This window comes from Candoia aspera, chromosome 3, assembly GCF_035149785.1.
Source record: "Candoia aspera isolate rCanAsp1 chromosome 3, rCanAsp1.hap2, whole genome shotgun sequence".
Classification (NCBI taxonomy): Eukaryota; Metazoa; Chordata; class Lepidosauria; order Squamata; family Boidae; genus Candoia; species Candoia aspera.
In genome coordinates this window covers 18,794,185-18,814,637 of record NC_086155.1, presented here as the reverse complement: position 1 = coordinate 18,814,637, position 20,453 = coordinate 18,794,185, and the positions used below count along the sequence as shown (strand labels likewise).

General features: G+C 39.8%; 1 protein-coding gene across 1 annotated transcript in view; it reads left to right on the top strand.

Moving 5' to 3' along the window:
• Window positions 1–913: 913 nt before the first annotated feature.
• Window positions 914–20,453, top strand: part of PTPN1 (protein tyrosine phosphatase non-receptor type 1) — an 86,696-nt gene continuing 67,156 nt past the window's right edge. Inside the window, exon 1 of the mRNA XM_063297058.1 lies at window positions 914–1,102. Within this exon, the coding sequence (XP_063153128.1) occupies window positions 1,040–1,102 (63 nt within the window). The 5' untranslated portion in view covers window positions 914–1,039. The remainder of the gene's footprint in view (window positions 1,103–20,453) is intronic.

Genomic DNA, 20,453 nt, shown 5'->3' with positions numbered 1-20,453 from the left:
GGGCAACTTCATATTAAGGAGGTAAGTTTCATTCTTTATTTTTAGCTTAAGAACACTGTTAATGCATATATACAGGCCTACACATGAAAAGAATATAATAATTTTGTAAGCTCTGGCCTGTATTTGAACCTGAAAGTGGAAGGGTTCCCTGAGACCTGAAAAATATTTTCAAGGATTCCTCCAGGGTCAAAAGGTTGAGAAAGGCTGATCTAATCTGTTAAGGGACAGAATCCCAAGTCAATGGCCGAACAGTATCTGACCAATATATTCAGATATTTGCTAAGGCAATCAACCATAGTCTTGATCTCTCATAGCCATAAGATCTGGAAACTTTTGTTCTTAGCTTCAAGTAGGGCCAGTTGACTGTGGCCTGGAAGCTTCTACTAGATGGCAGCACAGAGATGTGAAAATGCTTTGCTGCCATCTCGGGGCCACCGTGATTTCTGCAGCCCTGTTCTGGTAAAGCCTAGGTTGGGGGTGATAGGAGTGTCAGACCCACGCAATGAGACTGCTGCAGAGCTGTGCTGCACCGATCCACGCTGGGACGCCTGTCAGCTAGCGGCCCGTCCCTGTATTCGAGACATGGTGCGCCTCGGGTCCCAAAAGAGGGGCACCTGTGCTGCGGGTGTTGGGGGGGGGGGTGCTGGAAGAGAGCTCCAGGGACGCCGTACATGCCCAGAGGCACTCTCGGTTTTGCACTCGGCCCGCGCTGCGCCGGGGGCTGAGCCTCACAGCGGATCAACGCCGTCCTTGGGACGCGCCGCTCCCGTTCCCTGCTCCTTCTCTCGCGCCGCCGAGACCCGGGCTCAGCTGCCTCCTCCGCTCGGGGAGGACCATCCCGGAAGGCTGGAGGCTGCTTGCGTAGTTCCCGTGTGGGCTGGAAGGGAGCGAGAAGGAAGGGGAGGCGCTATCCGAAGCCACCAGGCAGCAAGAGCCGCGGAGGCGGCGGCGCTCCGGGCAGCGGCTGGGACTCGCCCTGGCGTCCGAGCAGCAGGGGCAGCGGCAGGCGGGGGCCAGCCAGGCCTGGGCCCCCCGCAGCATGGAGATCGAGAAGGAGTTCCAGCGGCTCGACCAGGCGGACAGCTGGGCCGCCATCTACCAGGTGAGCGAGGTGGGAGAAACGCGCCGGGACCTGCGCGGCCGGGAGCGAACCGGCTGCTTCTTTGTCCGCTGGTCCAGCAGCCCCTTCCCTCCCCCCCGCCGCCTCCTGCCTCCTCCCCGCAGATTCGCTCTCGCTCCTCGGACAAAGCTCTCGCTTTTCCCTCCCTCGGCTCGCCCCGGTGGTCGCGTTTCGGTCGACTCCGAGTCCGATCCGGGCTCCCTCTTCCGCGCGCGGGTTGGCACATTCCCCCGACATCAAACGCAGGACGAGGTCCATTTCTAGCAGCCCCCTCCCTTTGAAAGGACCCCGTTCCCGGCACGTAAGCCTCGCCTGGGAGAGGGTGACTTGCATTGTGTGCGCCCTGGAGTCGGGCTGTCTGTGTGTGTGTTTGTGTGTGTGTTTCCTCCCCTTCCCCGGAAAGGGAAGAGGAAGACAAGGATTTAATAATGATAAAAGGAAGTCAAGAAAACCCTGCTAATTTCTTAATACAGATGGACGTTCTGCTAAAGTGAAAGGGGGGGGGCAGGTCTGTAGGTCATCCCCTTTGGAAACTGAAGAGGCTCCCTTGTTTTACCTTTGTCAACCTCATTGCTCGGTTTTCTGTCCCTCTGCTCCCCAGGTTTCCAGGGTCTGCCCCTCACTATGGGGTTTCCGGAGGGGGGGATCACCTGACTTTTGAAGATACTTGCCTGCCATCTGTGGGGGGCAACTCCTCCATTAGGGAATCTCTAATTAAGGGCCTTTTGCGCAGTGCCCTGAAGCAGTTATATTAAGGATCCAAGTCCTTGTTCCTGTTTGTCCTGGAAGCCAATAATAATTTCTCCCCCCACGTCGATTTTTTGTGGGGAAGGAAAATGTGTTCTCCATTTATTCTTCTGTTCCCCAAAATTAGGACTAATGATCTCTGTATCTGATTTGTTGCCTGCCATGGATGGAGTCTGCTTGCTACTTGTGATCTTCCCTTACAGATACTCATCCCCCCCCCCACGTGTTGCTTGGACAGTGTGGAAATGGTGTCTAAATGTGTGGTTTTTGTTTTTCCAACATGTAGATTCTGTTTTCTGAGATGCTTCCATGAAAACCTGGAAGTAGTTTTTCTTTCTGGTAGTGTTTGCAATTTGACCTTAATTCTGAAACATTGAGATATGTTCAACACATAGCAATGGTGTCATCGAAGCTTGGACAGGGTACAATTTGGTTGCATTTTTAATCAAGGTTTTGAACTGCACCTGACAAGTTGCATGGGATAGAAGAACATAGAAAAGGCACAATGAATAGGTCTTTGGACTAAGAGTGGGGCACTTGAGCCCCATAGCATGATTCCAGATTAGAAAGGATCGATAACGTTTAATGCAGTGCTGTCAACCTAGCAAGTTAAAATGTAATCCTAAGAATTATTTCAATATTTGGAGAGTTGTCACACGCTCCCATTTATAGGGTAGTTGGCTTTAGTGGACAAAGAACAGTGGGGAAAAAAGTCAAATTGGTACAGGAGGTAGTGAGATGAAAATGGACAAGGAAATCTCATGAACATTCTGTTTCTTGGGCTGTCAGTCTTAAAAGGACCTGGTCCTGATATGTTGAGTTTAGGTGGCATTTATTATTATTATTATTATTATTATTATTATTATTATTATTATTATTCTGATATGTTGAGTTTAGATGGCATTTATTATTATTATTATTATTATATGTTGAGTTTAGGTGGCATTTATCATCATCATCATCATCATCATCTTTGTACGTATTTAATTATTAAGGGCCAATATTTGACTGCTTGGGGATTTTGGTGAGTCAGTAATAAATCTGTACAGAAGGGATGTTCTCCCCAGCACTTTAACAGGGACCTTCCTTTAGCTTGGTGTTTTGTAAAATCTGTTTTAATGGCTATTGATGGGATTTTAGTTCATATGCTGCCAGGCTAAATCAATATGTGAGATTAGTCTGAGCTAATATTCTATCTGTAGGGCAGATGAATGATTTTCTCCCTTGCCATGGGGATTTTGGCAAGTTGAAAAGTTGCCCAAGCAATTTTTCTCCTTGTGATCCTGCTAGGAAATACTGAAAAGATACCTTTTATAAAGTTTGGTGAAATAATAATGCATACATCATCAAATTACAAATTAAGGGTGCCATCCTAGGCATTCGCAAAATTGCTGATTTCAGTAGAGTTTGACTGATAGCTTTCAGAGCTGGGTGTATCTACTGTACAGGGAAAGATCTGGGATTGTGTGAGATTTTTTGGCGGGGGAGTGCTCTTCACTATGCTATGCATTAATGAAAGTTAGAGTAACAGGGTGTTTGCTAATCTGGCCTTGAAATGTCGGCTACTAAGGTAGCATAACAGTTATTTCTCCTTTAATTTTGTTCTCTTACTGTAGCTGTACTGAATTTGGCTGGGAAGTCTGTATCAGCAAAACCTAAGAAATTAGGTCAAGGTGGCTGCTTTGTTCCTGGAATTTTTACACTATGTGCTTTGCATAATATCACTCCTTAACATGCTAGCAAGCTGCAGTACTCCCTTTTTACTAAAAGCACAGTAGACATATCTTGGAAGGCTGCGATTCTTGCAAATCCTTGAGAAGTGTGTATATTTGTTCTACAGCAGGCATTCTGAGTTTGGGTCAGGAATAAAAATTAGGTCTCTTCTAATATTTGAGGAATAGGACTGAATATTTTCTCTGTAATTCCCACTGGGGCCAGGTACACGGTGGCCCCCAAGCATTGCAAGCTCCATAGTCTTGAACTGTTTATTTTCTCTCACTCCATCACCCACTATCTTGCAGGGAGTTAACCAGTACTTGGATAGAAACATCAGCTTTCATATTTAGTTTTGCTTTTCCCATCAACCGAGCTGTGAGCATTTTGCATTTCCTGATATTTAATTATAAGGCTATGTCGCTTAGAGATGTCCCTGTTCTCCTATTATGACCTCTCTTTCCTCTATTAAACTGTTTACATAAACTGCTTTTTTTCACAAAGCCTTAGTGCACCTAGTCATCCTTTGTAACAAAAGGCTTCCTTTCCCTAGTTTAGATCAGCCCAAGGCATATCCTCTTTAATCTTCATGCTGTCTTGCCTTAAGAGAAGTCCACCTAAAAGCAGTGAGCTGTTTTCTTGTTGGGCTTCTGCAGTACCTGCTGGGCTCTGCCTCCTGCTTCTCCAAGTGGCAAATTAGCTTGGATGTGGCAGACGGCTGCTAATTTAGATTTTCAGTGGGAGTAGACAAATTTGTGAAGGATCAGAGCGTTAAGGGGTTACCAACTGGGATTGCTTTCTCCTGTATCATGGACCGCATATTTTAAGTACTCACTGCTAGGGAGCAACAAGGGAAGAGCATGTTCATAATTTCTGATTTAGCAATTAAATACAAAACAGTTTTATCTGATTGGTGAGCTCTCTGACCCAGCTCTCTGGAGAAGGCTGTAATGCTGGGAAAGGTGGAAGGAAAGAGAAGAGGATGACAAGCAGCAAGGAGGATGGACTCAATTACACTGATAATGAATGCACCCCTGGAAGCCTTGAAAGAACAGATTAGGGATAGATCATCATGGAGAAAATCTATGTGGCCACTAGGAGCTGAAAATGAAAATGCATTTGCCAGCCTAGCAAAATACAGGGAGGGAAGGGATTCAGTTTACCTCTGGGGAAAGTGTGTTCCGTAATATAGGATGTATTACTAAGAAAATCTGCAATCTAACCCACCCACTATATACTTCTTGAGGGTGTGGTGGGGATTCTTAACAGGGAGAGACAGGGAGATTTGATTTTGGGAGGGCAGTATCTGATGTATCCTGGTGGCTTTTCCTGCCATGACCACAACTAAGCCAAACCTGTTTGCCTTTATAAATATGAATGTTTTAATCAAATTTGTTCTATTTTTTGAACTGTGGAGCATGTTTGTAATTTCAGTCTGTGGGAATATGTGTTTGCTAATGGCATTTTTTTCCTTATGCAGATAATTATAATCTTATCACTCCCATCTCCAAGACTTAGGTTTAATTAAAATAAAGGTTGAATTGCTTGTCATAAAGCTTTCAGTCTTACTACTGCATTTCACAGTACCTTCTAAAGAAGCTTTGCAAAAGTTGGTAAATGAAACCATTGGTCATATATGTATATGTCTAATTTTGATGTAAAGCAGCAGTTGTGGGCAACTGAAGTAAATTTGAAATATAAATAAATATAAAATAAATAAATGTTTCAAACCCATATTAATTTTTACCAGTGTGTCTTTCCGAATATGTTTGTGGGTGTTAATTTTTTGTGGTCAAAAAAAAAAAGGAAGGGAAATAAACAAATTGGTTCTCAAAATTGAATCAGGTTCCAAGTCAGTCTTTTTGGTAGCTCCTCCCCCCCCATCATGACACTGAATTAGGCAACAAATCATACTGGCAGCACAATTTCCTGCTGATTTTCAGCAGGAAGTAAATGAAAAAAAGGTTAAATGTCCCTATAAAATGTAAACACATCCCCAAATAGGGAAGAAATGACACACACACCTTTTTGCTGATGGTGGTCTGTAGTGGCTGAAAAGGAAATTGAATGTTGTATACTCCTGTGCTACAACTGAACACTATGGTTGAGGTACCTAGCTAATTGTTGCTTACGCAGCAAAGAATGGTCAAATAAGCATTGGCTTATTATAATATGTGAAGAAAGTCACCATCTTCCAGTATACAAAAGTTTTTTGACCCAGCAATGCTTCTTACTTGTCACAGATTACTAGCTGAATGTCTGTGAACCAGCACCAAGAACAAGCTGTAATTATCGTAGAAACATATGGTCTACCCACTTCTTTATTTTTAGTTTTGAAATGTAGGCTTTAGTTTCTTACAGGGAAATTTCCAACTGTCCCCCCCGCAACCACCATCAATGTCTTTGCCTTTGAAAAGGCTAGAAGATTAAGGATGGATCATAAATGGTGGAGCAAGCAGCTTCCTAGGTGACCCTGAATGCAGTCAGATGTGTTGTGAAAACTTTTGAGAGACTTCTGTAGAATTATATGACATAAGGGTTTTTTTTAATGTTAGTAAAGTATGAAAGCCAGTGTGGTGTAGTGGCTAAGATGTCAGGCTGAAACTGGGAAGATGAAGGTTCAAAGCTGCACTGTATCACAGGGCTCAGTGGGGAATTTTGGGCCAGCCACCCTCCCAGGCCAACATCTCACACGGTTCTTGTTTTGGGGAATAAAAGTAGGGGAGGCCATCATGAAACTTGCCTTGAGCTCTCAGAGGAAAGCCAGAATTTAAATTTATTTATTAAACTCTCCTTTTGGGGGAGATGGGCAAGGATAAAAATTTGAAAAATAAATATTACTATTATTAATTATTTATTGAACCTTTTGGAAAATTGATTGTAGTCACCTCAGAAAAAGCCATACTTGATTAAATTTGAGGGCAAAGTTAGGCTAGTAGGCTTTCTCTGAAGATCATTCTGTATTGTTGCTACAGTCCCTGGGAACAAGTTGACAAGCATAGGTATTCATACCTGCCATTGGAGAATATGGAGCAGACTTCTAATGTACAACAGAAAAGGTCACAGGAGAAGCTGGATAATCAGGATGAATGGATTTTATGCCAAGAAACTCTGCTTTGCTAAAGAGGCCATATGAAAACCATGAACCAGTTCATATATCATGCTGACCATAAAGTGATTAGTTTGACTTTGGCTTAGCTCAATATGAGAATCCAATTTTTGTGCTTTGTAAAACTCAGTTTAGGAGGAAACTCACTGGTTTGGCACGGGTTTGGGAATGGGTACACCCATGATGGCAGCCATTTTTTGAACAAACAAGCCTATAATGGTATTTATTTGGGGGTTGAGCAATGACTTGCTATCAAAATTCCAAATATATCAACCAGCTAAAAAAAATGTTTCTTTTTTCTCTAGTGGATATCATTTGAACAACAGAATCCTGGCATTATCATTGTTCAGAAATGGCGCTGATATTCCGGGCAATATCATATAAAGTAATGCCATTTTTATTCTTTTCCCCCCTAATTGTGTGAACTCTGGAGATAGTTTTGAAAAGTTTGATAGTGTGAAAAAAATGTTTGGGTTTTAATTTTACCTTGTTGTGGTAAACTACACTTGAATTTTAATGGTGCAATCTAACAAAAATGAAGCATTATGGGAAACAAAAAAGTGAAAGAGGGCAGAGGATTTTTTTTTCTGAAAAGAATGCAATATCCTGAGTTCATATTACATAGTGTGACAGGAATGGCTGTGACATGGAGTTCTTGTTGGAAGTACTTTGTGCCAGATGGTTTGTCACAAATTTTTTGAGGGCATAAGAGTTTGGGAAGAATGCCCAGGACAAAGGCAAAGAATCCAATCTGTTTCACAGCTTGTACCAACATCTCAGAAAATGTTCTAGTAAGTCACCACTCCTCTGGAAATAAATGGGTATAATTCTCAGAAGAACAAATGATATAGTAAACCTGTACCTCCACTATGCTGGGTTCAGACTGCAAATTAAAATTCTTATGGTTAAAGTTCTTCTATAGCATGTGCATTGGGGACTTAATATGGAAAACTAGTATGTCAGAGATGGTGAAGCATTTTTTCCTATTGTGTGGCTTCCTGTCATCGTGGTTCTTTGGTATGTTATATCCAGTTTTGTCAACTCATGCAGTAGAAAGGACCAATTAGCTTTCAGGTAGTGAAACTTGCTTCATTTGATGACTCTCTTAGAAACTCCCTTTTGGAAGAACATAAACAGAAAGAGAGCTGATTAACCCAGGGGCGTAAGGTTTTAATTTTCAAGGAATGTGTCTTAAAAAGGAAGAATTCAGAAATGACACCTCCTATTTTCAGTATGAAATCATTTCTTCCTAACACCTCTTTCTCTTCCATGGGCCAACTACTCCTGGGATCATACTAGAGACTGCATTAAAAGCATGAATGTAATTCATGTGCATTTAAAAAAAAATAAACAGGACAGAATTGGAAGCCCAGGGGAAGGAGAGATTACATACCCAAACCAAAAATCGTCTGTGAATCTCAGAAGAATCTCTGACTGATGCCCTTCCAACGCAAAGAAGAGCTTGAGGTGATACAAGAAATCATAATACTCCCTCCCCAACCTCTGTTGTCCAGTTGCTCCTGTTTATATAACCAGGATTGTTAATTGCGCTATGAAGACATAATTGGGTCACATAACCGGCCATAGTTTGGAACTAAATCCCACTTTTAAGGGATGCCATCTTAAATGCATAAGTATTATCTGATCTCCTTTGAACCCACTTTGAGGAAGAATGTCCTTTGCTCCCAAATGTGCTGCAAATGCATTTCCAGACAGCCTGAGGCTTTTCTGTATGGAAAGTCTAGGAGTCGCATTCCTGCATACCTCAAGAGGGGCATGCTGGCAAGGCCAGTATCTAGAATAGTGCCTTGGTGTGAGTGTGCCTTTGCATCAGCCTTGACTCGTCATGACAACTTAGGAAAGTTTCTATCTGGAAGTGGTTTGCCATTGCTTTCTTCCTAGGGTTGAGAAGGAACGACTGGCCCAGAGTCGCCCAGCTGGTTTTGGTACCTAAGGCAGGACTAGAACGCCCAGTCTCCTGGCTTCTACTCCAGTGCCTTTAACCACTATACCAAACTGGTTCTCATAACAGTAATACATGCAGTATCACATAAAGGATGAATCTTCAAGGATGGTCATCAGATGAAATGACAAAGTTCTAGTATATAATGCTTTGCAAGGCAAGATAGGTGTACCTTTTAGGAAACATCTCAGTGGTGGCTAAATGACTCGTAAAGCTGTACATTAATACAAGTGAAGAGAATCCACTTGTAAGGTGGAATTATATTGGGCAACAGCTGGCAGCTAGACAAAACAATTTTTATGGTACTAGAACAGTATATTTAGAGGATTGCCTGTGTTATTGGCAGTTAGAATAAGCAGTATTCCCAGGAGGAAAGAAATAGATCTAATATGTAAATCAGGCAATTTTTGTGTTCATCTTGTAAGATATTACTTTGTGATATTTTCAGATCTTGGATATTTAAGCAACAGTTTGCCTCATATGTATTCCTAAACTTTATAATTGCAAACAGAGTTTTGCAAAGAGAAGCTTGTTTTTTTTTTCTTTTTTAAATGTAATGTAATTTTCAATTTGCTAATACTATTCTAATATAATCAAGGCCTAAAACATTTAAAACTGTTAAAAGGTCTAACATTGAACTGGGCAAGATGGGAAGGTATTTCTCAAATGTAAAGAACGAATCTGCAAACATGATATGTCCATACATAATTATGTTGCTCAGGTCTAATTTAACTTTTGATGTCACTGTTTAAATATACTAAACCTCATTAAAGTTTAGCATGCAATGCACTCTAGAGAAGGATAGTGTGACTTATTCTACAGAGAGAATTTTGGCTGGACAGTTCTGTTGAATTTAGGTACAGAAAGTCCTTCAATGGTAGGAGTTAGGTTTTTTTAAAACAGATTTTCTAGAAGATTAAAGACTTACAAATTACGCTACTATAATTTTGTTTCTCATAGTCACAATTTTCTACTGACCTTGAGTATTGGGTAGTGGAATGGATGTATTTTTCAACTGGAAGCCAGTATTTTATAGATCATGTTGTTTGGAAAGTTACATCTCAAAACCTTAGTAAAAATCCAGTGAAAGAGAGGGAGGTTTGGGTCCTATTACTTTTGAAAGTCACCCTCTAATCTGCTTGTATGTTTTCCACTGTGTTAATTTTAATGGGTTCTTATTTTTAAAATGAATTCATCATTTTTGCTCAAAGCTAGGGTGACTCATCCTCTCCAGACCAAAAGGCCACATGCAAATTTGTTCCTGAATATTATAAAATGCAGAGAAGTGTAAAAAACCAGGTTCTTCAGCCAGTTTGTTTTGGGATGACAAAAACTCTTACTGAGATTCTTAAGAAAACAAGTGATTGCTTTCTCAAATGGCACAGTCATCAAAACAGAGGATGTTATTTAAATTAGAACAGGTATGGGTTTCCCTGCATTGTTTCTTATTAAATATAAAGTATGGGTTTGGATTTTTTAAATTGTATAAATACACAAACTGTTTTGGGTGAGTTTATATCAAACCATCAGGTAAATAAACAGGATTGTCTTTTGATATGGACTGGAGCACAACCAACTGAAGGGCTGTTCTTGAAGCTGGTAGAATCATTGGATGCAATGATCTTGTAATACAAAAATGGTTTTTAAAAATCCTTTCCGCATGAACAGGAAGAAGGGAACCACTTGACTCTGGTACTCTGTATGGAATGACTGGCTCAGAGATTTTAGCTACTGCTCACAAAGTCCATGTAGTATATCAACCTTTCTCAACTTTCTGACCCTGGAAGAACCCTTGAAATATTCTTCAGGCCTCGGGGAACCCCTGCACATTCAGGCTCAAATTATATTCATTTCATGTGTAGGCCTGTATATAGGCATTCACAGTGTTCTTAAAATGAAAATAAAGAAGGAAACTTACTTCTTTATTGTGAAGTTGCTCGAATTTGGAATAATTTTTTGAATTAATCATGATCTCCCAGGGAACCCCTAGTGACCTCTTGCAGAATCCTAGGGTTTCACGGAACCCTGGTTGAGAAACCCTGCAGTATATTGTTTAACTACTACACCTATCAGCCTAGCCAGCATGACCAACTGTGAGGAATACTGGGAGCTGTAGATCACTAACATTTGGAAGTCTACAGCTTTCCCATTCTGAGCAGACATGTGCAGTGCCTTCTTTTTGCATTACTATTTTTAGTTTCGTATTGTTGATTTCATCCAGAGCTTACTGTAATTTGCCCTGAAAATTGCTTTCTACTATCAAGCCAATTCTGGTGCCAGATTCCATCATAAAAGGTATGGTGTAGTATTAGTTCTAGGCCCGCCTTATTAGTATTAATAATACTAATTATTAATTAGTATTAATATTAGTATTAATACTTATTAGTATTAATAGTATTAGTTCTAGTCCTGCCTTAGGCATGAAAGCCGGCTGGGTGACCTTGGGCCAGTCCCTCTCTCTCAGCGCAACTCACCTCACAGGGTTGTTGTTGCAGGGAAAATAGGAGGAGGAAGGAGTATGAGGTATGTTTGCCGCCTTGAGTTATTTGTAAAAATAATAAAGGTGGGATAAAAACTAAATAAATAAATAAATGTTATTGTTGTTAATAATATTATAATGCCTTTGGTGTTTTGTTTTTTAATAAACAAGGGAGCTTCAATGAGGAGGGGGATCTAATTCAAAGTCCCCCATAGTCAAATGGGAAGCTGAACCTCAGCCACTATGCTGCATCTTACAGCTTTGCCTATGCTGGTTTAACACCAATCTGGACTTCAGAAGAAAAGAAGAATTCTTTTTCTTACAGTTCATCAACTGTTTATGCTTCTAATAGAGAAGATAGACTACTGGAACAATAGAATTGCCAGTGCCTTTGGTTAACATATTGAGCCTTGGTTGTGGATGATAATGAAAGGATCCTCTCATCTGAAAAAGAAGGAAAAAAGCTGCTAAATTGCCATGCTGTGTAGCCCAGTAGTAGTTCAGAATGATATTCCCTTTAAGAGAGAGAAAATCCACCTGTGCGCCAAGTTGCTTCTTTTCGTTCCTTTGCCCAAAACTTCTTCTATCCATTATTACTGATTGTTTTTGGAATTTCTCACCATTTTAAGAAACAAACCACAGATTTCTACAGTCGGCCTTAAAAACCAACCCAGCGGTCAAAAGAAAAGAAAAGAGTTCCATCCATGTTCCATCAGTGCCCTGCCAGTTGTGGTCCTTCGGCACCCAAAATATTAAGTGTGATGCATGGTGCCCAAAATAAAGAGAGGGATGTGCATTTCACACTGAACAAGGGGTCATAATCTCAGGTTGTCACAAGGGCTAGTTCATTAATCCAAGGGAGGAAACTTCTTTTTACATTGATACAAAAGAGTATCACAATATACCATTAAACAAAAAGGGATTAAATAAAAGAATTTCTGTAAAACAGAGCTACATGTTTTACCATGTTATTTTGGCCATTTATCTCTGCAGCGTTTTTCATTACCCAGAACACTAGTATTTGGCTTGGTGGTCGTTGAATAACAACATAAAACTCTTGAACCTAATCATCTGAAACTTGGCAGAATTTATTCCCTCAGGAGAGTCAACTATGCCTGAAATTTATTTCCAGTGCGGTAAAGAAATTAAAATTATACTGGCAGGACTCTGCAGGAAAGAAGTGTTAAAATTAATCAAATCAAATTTTATTTATGGTAATAGAACAACATTCTGTGTAAAACATTAAACTACAAAAGATGTAATAAAACTAAAATTAAAATACCTAATTGCCTTCTAATATGGAAAATGATTTTTCAGATCTTATTATACCCAAAGTTTTCTTACAGTACTCATGATGGAACAATATTTTGCCCCCCTAAATTGTCTACCAATTGACACATGCCATCCTTGCAAAGAGGTTATAATTCCTGCAAATTTAGCTCAATTTCTGATTACTTTTTATGGAAAGCAGACTAAAAATGGATTAAATAGTACTGTCCCACAGAACAAAGCAATTGTTGCTTGGTGCTTTCCAGTTTTAATTATTGTGGAAGCATGGAGGTTTGGGATTTCGAGTCAACTCGCCTGCCCTGCTGTTCCCACTACCACCACCAGGGCTAGAATTGCTCAAGGTCTTATTGGGCTCCACAGCCATTGTTCAGGGTGCAAGAGAAGGGCTAAAGCAGGAAGCAGGGCCTCCTAGCAAGCCCTAGCAGGGGTAGGAGGCACTAGAATGCACTCCTTGTGTGGCTTCTGCCAGCTGCACCAGGGACAACCTGACAGGCCCAGTCTAAACAAGGATTATGCTTCTGGCTGGACCTAGGAATTCATTTGCGTGGCCTACCCTGATCAAGCAGGGACCTGTGCTTTCATCATAGCTTAAGGGGGACTCCATAGTACCTGGCCAAGATCAGCAAGGTGCTACCCTATTTCTGGCTCATTGCTCTCCTGCCATTTGTCAATGAGGTGCAGGCCATGACATGGAGGACTACATGCAACCTGTAGGCTGTGAGTTTGAGTTTGAGACTCCTACACACTAAGGCACACTAATGGCTGGTAGGAATGGGCCAGTGTCTTCCCTCCTCCCTCTGAATTACACAGTTACAAAACTGTGTGGCCATTGCTGGATTGTGCTAGCTCCAGAATGAGGCTATGATTTCTTGTAGGTTAAGCTCTGTGGTTCACATGACTCAGAAGTCACAGACAGAACATCCATCTTTAAACAGGCCATAAGTGAGTGGTTTTTGTTAGTGCCACCACATAGGGGAAGGAGGCAGTGGGCAGGTCTGGACGGTATTTATGCTTGCCATTTACTCTAGCCTAGCATGACAAGAAAAGCATGGTCTTAGATTGCTGTTGCCGTCTATGTAAAATGGCTGTTCTTTTTTGTGGTATAAACAACAGCCCTTGGATAGGTGGTACAGTATGCTGCAAATGTGGAGTGGAGTTTATTCATATAACCCACATGTTGCTGGTAATAAGCCTTGTGACGATAATGATGGTTGTGATCATCTTGTGATGACACAGCACTTAAGCCAAAAATATTTGTGGGCTAAAACCTAATTTATCTGTCCCTCAAGGCAACCACAGCTTCATAAGGTTGATTGATTGATTGATTGATTATTTTTAAACTGCCGAGAGATGACTTCTAGTCTGTTTAAAACAAAGATGAAACAAACTAATATAAATAAAAATCAGCAGCAATATTAATGCCAACAGCAGATAATATCACAATAAAACTTCTCAGATCCATAAATGATTATTGCTGACTTCCTTTTTCTCATACATTCAGTCAACATAGCTGTTGATAATTTCTATGCTTGTTAAAAACCAGCAACAACAACAACATAAAATATTGCCAGAAACCAAAAAGGAGAGCTCCCTCCCTTCCTCCCTCCCAGAACATTGTGCTGGGGACAGTGCTTATTCTCCCTTAAATCTTAAACTTCATTTGGTATTAATTTTGGTTTTAAAAAGAGACTGAAAATAAGAGTCTGAAACTACAGTCTATCGGTAAATGTTTGAGAATATTTCTCATTCTGATGCTGTGTTGATAGTGAATTTGGCATTGGTGCCATGTATATAATAATCTGCCACTTTGTATGGTTAACCGTATGAAGCCAGTGTGAAATAATGTTTGGATTTGAAATAGTAATATTTGAGCTGAAGTCACTACAAGCTTGATTTTAATTGTAGAATAGTTTTTAATTGTTAGTTTTTTATGATGTGTTTCTATTGTACATTGCCCAGAGTCATGTTCTGTGAGATGGGCAGCTATATAAATGTGATAAATAAGGAAGCAAGCTGGGACCAACTATATCCGGGTCTCTTCTGAAAATAAAATTATGTAAAGCTAAATTATTCCACTTGTATCCCTCTCCATTTTCATAATTATTTATTCAATTTTATACTGCTTATTCCCAAGATTTAGGTCAGTGTACAAGCAATAAATAGCAATGAAATACACTATCAGTCTTCCGAATAAAATCCATAACTTAAAGAAAATGCGAAGAAATAATTGCCCATTTAAAGAGGACAGTTTTACCTCCTGAATATATGTGACCAGATCAGTGTATATGATATCTGCACATGAATTTAAAATGTAATTTTAGTGCTTACACTCAGAACTCCCTGCAATACCTTTGTAACCCACTAGTGGTCTGTGGAACAGAGGTTTTTACCCAGTGATCCCAGAACTGGAATGGAGCTGTCACCACACCTCAGTGGGTGAGATGACTTGGTAGATGGAGAGCAGATGACAGCTGCCATTGGCTTCCAGAGGGGGTTGATTGAAGGGGATGAAGAGGTTAGAGCAGCCTTTCTCAACCTTTTGACCTTGGAGGAACCCTTGAAATATTTTTCAGGCCTCTGGGAACCCCTCCACATTCAAGCTCAAATGTAGGGCAGAACTTACAAGATTATTATATTCATTTCATGGGTTGGCCTGTATATATGCATTAACAGTGTTCTTAAACCAAAAATAAAGAATGAAACTTACTTCTTTAATGTGAAGTTGCCCAAATTTGAAATATTTTTTAAAATAAATCATGATCTCCCAGGGAACCCCTAGTGACCTCTCGCAGGACCCTAGGGTTCCATGGAACCCTGGTTGAGAAACCCTGCCTTAGAGGATGGAAGAAGGGAGAAGAGGAATAAGAAAGATTCATAAGAAAGAGAGGGAAGAAGATGGTATGCTTTTAGGAAGAAAGAAAGGAGAAGAGGTGAAAATGTGTAGGAGAAGAGTAAGAGAAGGAGGTGGTGTTGGTATGGATTTGGACAACCTGTTTGAGATGATTAGAGTTTAAGTAGTGTAGAGGCTGAAGAGCGACCAGAACATATTGGAAGACTTGGAAAGAAAAAGAGAAGTGTACCAGATGAAGGGGAGGCACTGGTTTTGGACAAAGGGGACCGATGTTTCAGAGGGTCATTTTTTGCCACTATTATTATCTTTATTAGGAACAGCTGAAACCCCTCTAGAGAGATAAGAGCAATTGCTGTTATGGTGCTTCCCAGGAGGAACAATCCCAGAGCTATAATTTTCCAGAGATGTTGCCACTGCTACGTCCACTGCTTATAGGGTAGTTAAATCTTGGCTAAGTGAGTGAGGGGATTTTTCCCTTGGAGACGAGAGGTCCAAGCCAGCTACAGCTGTGTACTGCTAGTGACCATACTTCCTCCTGGTACTTGGATGCCTAGGGCAGATCCTGCTCAGATGATAGGAACATGGCTCTCTGGGTGAGAGAGGAGGAGGGAGGAGGAGGTCCAGGTTCTTCCTGGAGTAGATGTGCAGGGGAGCATGGTCCTGATGAGAAAGTGATGAGATTGGAAGGAAAGCAGGCTTGCAGGAGGAATTGACTGGTGTATTGGAGATGAGGGAAATAGAAATGCTTGTTAATGGTTAAAAAGTCAACAAAAATAACTATGGTGCATCTTCTCTGGGCCCAAATTTGGGGACACTGGATTTGGCTTAGATTTCCCCTAGCATAAAGTCAGGGGTATATCAAGCACTGCAGTTGTACCGAACTGTACTTTGTCTTGTTAGCCTTCTGTTTCAAAACAGTTGTGCGGCATGTGTGTCTGTGATTAAAATACATAGAGATTTAGCAGAAGGAGATACCCAACAGGTGCATTGTAATGTGTTTTAAAATATGAAAATAGGTTTTCCCCATCCATGCTTAAAAATACTGAAAGCTGCATTGCAAGAGATCTGGTCTACAAGTGGGGAAGCCTCTAAAAACATACTGATATGATTTACATAATGTTTTTCTGTATTTGTCTGCAGCTTAGATTTGTAATTTAAAGAGTTCCTGCTCTTTGAATTCTGTCTGAATTCCTATTCATAGAAGGTGTTTTAGAAATCGCATAAAATTTGGGCTCATACATCCTTCTTCTCTAGTGTGACTACAAAATTTGAAGCTGATAGTTTTGTTTTCAGGGAGCCACAGTATTTTGACTGAATCCAGATGAACAAATACACATCAGTGAAACAAGCCCACTTCAAACTGTGGATAATGACATTGTTATACTAACCTACTGATGGCCAACCATTTGCTGTATAGGATATATTTAAACTTTTTAGGGGGCACAAAGGCTAGACTGCGCAAGGCAGTGACTCAAATAGGTGGTGCCACATCATACTGGGATAGGACCAGGATTTTCATTTGGGGTTTTTTTTCTGTTTGTTTCTTTAAACAATATTAAGCTTATTTTTAGGCTTAGACTGTAAATTGTGTGTATTTCCTGCCTAAAAATGGCAGGAATCTGTGCCACTGCTCGGCAATTATACTACTGATGCAGAGTGGTTCAGGGGTAATAAAATGGTTTCAGCTGGCAGATTACCCACACCTGCAAGAACAAAATATCCTAATACAGATTGTGCTAAAATAGTAAAACAATGCATTGCATAATTAATTCCAAAAATCCATCACATCAGAATAGCTGGTAGATAGCAGAAATAAAAAAATATCAGACAATATGAAAATCACATTGCTATAAGAAAATCTGTTTTCCTTTTTTTCTGAAATTAAGATTGTAGTCATAAGTCATAGAATAATATATGGTTGTGTCTATCACATTATTAGGTAGAGAATCTGATACCAATCTGTAAGGAAAGTTGCATAAGGTACAAAACGTTGCACAGTTTTTATTGTGTATATTCTAACTATACAACTTGGTGACTGACTAAAGTTAGACAGTGAATTCATGGCAGCTCAACAACAGAATAAATAAATATTTGATCTAAAAGTCAATACATCACATTTTGTTTATGCTGACGCACTTCATATCCTAATTTGCTTTATTCTAGTTGTGAAGAAGTAAGCCTCTTCCTGACACTTCCTTCATGTTGTTTCTCAAAATGTTTCTGCTTTGACTTGTATTGATGTAAGCTTAATTGTCTTTTTCACCCCTAGTACTTTGCACATGCTAATTCTATCACTAATGAGAACTGCAGTATAACAACATCCATCACTTACAGGAATGCTGAGTAATTAGTCTAAATTTTTTTTTAGTGGGTGGCACTTAGAAAGATGAAGAGATAAAAAGAGTGCTGAATAAATCAAATAGTACATTTAAACAATAAAGCCACAATAATTAATTTGGCCTGAAATGGCAAAGGTTATCTCTTCTCAAAGCAAAGATGGCATTCTATCATATACTCCATTCATCCTGAACAGGTAAAGATGAACCCAGATTTAACTGTTTGTGCCTCAGTTTAAAGGTATGTAATACCTGAGAACCTGGAAAGATTTGCATGTATGGTTAGAGTCACACAACACCCATAAATCATTATTTTCACACTATAATAGCAGAATGCTAAACCACATGATTCACCACAATGTGGAGTCGTTGGTGCTCTCTGAGCTTGGTTTGCTTGCAGACATTTCGTTACCCAACTAGATAACATCAGTGCTAGTGAGTGTGAGGTTTTGTTCCCTGTTTATGTACAGTAGCTTGCCCTGCCAGTGTTGGTGGGGATATGGTTGGAGAAAATGTTACCTAGTCAGGCAATGAAACGTCTGCAAGCAAACAACCAAGCTCAGAGAGCACCAAGGACTCCACAGTTCAACCCTGAGCTACAGATATTCTCTTCTGTCAGCACGGTGTGTAAGTACAACTAGTCAGTAGTCTGACTCAGTATAAGCCTATTCCAGCCCACAATCAAGATTGTATACCTGAGGTCTCAAAGTGAAAATTACAGTGATTTAGCTTATAAGTTAAATAGGAGGACAAATTAGATAAAACTGAAAAGTGCTCCAGATGGTACAATAATACAGTATTAATTTGTCAAAATCTTCAGTATCAACCTTACACAGAACATGCCAAAAACAATGATCCATATGCTCAAGTCTTTTCTTCCACAAATGTATCGCAAAGGAAAGTACATAGTTGCCTGTCATTATACTGTGTGATGCAATACGCCGTAATACTTCAACAAAATCTTCAGAATTCTTTTTTTGTGTTTAATTTCTATTGATTTTTTTTCACAGAAATAAAAAATAAACATGAAATAATATAGAGTAAGAGTAAAGAAAAGAGGGGAAAAGAAAAAAGTGAAGTAAGAAAATAAAATATAGAAAGAGATACTTTACAAATGAAAAAAAAGATATATAAAGAAGCGACTTCTGATCCTCTTTACAGCAGTTACAAACAATCTTATCCTTATCTTATGCCTTGGATTATACGTTTATGATTTATTAACTGTTCCCACTTGCAAGAAAAATCAGCAGGTGCATGTTTATCCATGCATTGCTCATTCACTATGTTGTATGTACCCAGTTTATAACATGAATTTCCCGTGTAAGGTCAAGCTATTCTTATATAAACACCTACTTGAATCTTTTTTTTTACTGCTGCTACTGCTAGAAGCTTAAAGTAGTGAGAAAATGAAGAGGAGAATAAACCATTACAAAAGCTTTGCTTCTAAATTGTTAGCATGTATTGTCCTTCTAAAAAAATCCCACACGAGGTTACACCCGGTAGTACACGTGGTAGAAGTATAAAGGATTTCCTCAGTAATGGAGTTCCATGCTTAGAATTTCCCAGCAGGACACAGGCATGGAGAGGACATTTCAGAAGGATCTGGAGATTCAGCCCTTTTTCATGAGGAAAAATGGGGCTAAATTATAACTCGGTTATAATTTATATAATGCTTCGCTATATTATCTGTTACTGTCACCCAGAAATTATGAGAGTTGCTACTCTCAGCAGAACAAGCAGTATCATGAATATTAGGTTTCTGCTCAAGATAAGGATGAACAGACATTAGGTTTACAGAATCAACTTTTTTATTAGAATCTTATGTTCTGCCAAGCAGATCAAGAAATACACAGTGTCTGTCTGTATGCCTTCACAACCTACTTCATAGGGTTGTTATTGTGGGGCAGAGTAGAAAGGAACTGAAAAGACTGGGTATAAATACAGCAAAATAAATAGCTATTTCTGAATCTGGACATTTGGTTTCAGTGCCAGAACTGAACAGAATTCACAGGCTTTCCACCTAAGAATTATGCCCCCCACTTTATGTCATTTCAGCATTTAAATTATGCAACAACTCTTTTGTTGCTATTGAACTTTGAAATTTAGAGAGTCTTCCAGAACACCTGATGGTACCAAAAGATGTAGGCCTTGCTCCCAGGAAACACTTTGTTCCCAGGAAAAGTGTAAGTCAGTTTTTCTGATATATTTATAAGCTGAAAAACACAAAAGTAAATTTCTGTATGTTAACCATATTCTCATATCAGACCTCAGATGCAAATGAAACCAGGAAGTATGGTGTTAAGAAAACAGATTTTTTTTAAAAAAGGTATTATATATGGGATGAGATTATATTGTGAATGGGGGTCATGTTTGCATTTCTCCTCTCAAACAGCACATAATCATCAAAGGTGTTATTTGTCTAAGCCTTTCTGAACGCTATCTAGTATTCACACTGGACACGTTTTATCGGCATTATTATATTATGGAATACTTTTATCGTCTGTGTTTGTTTATTTTGCAGTTTATGTGTTATGACCACTTCTTAATACCCAAGGCATGTTAAACAGAAGGGTGGCTTACACGTATTTGAAATAGACAACTCAGCAGTGGAAGTCTGGAGCACTAGGAAATAAAGATTGTCAAGTTAGGATTGGAGTTTGACAGGCAGACTCCACTTCCCCTCCACCCCCCACTCCCCCAAAAACCTTAACATGGTTCTTCTGAAGCTGTATTTTTTTTTCCCCATAAAGCTGTTGGGCAGCCAGCCATTAACTTGTTCCAGTGTGATTCAAAACACAGATTCCATTTCTTTCAAGTCTGAAATCAGTAAATATTAGTACTACTA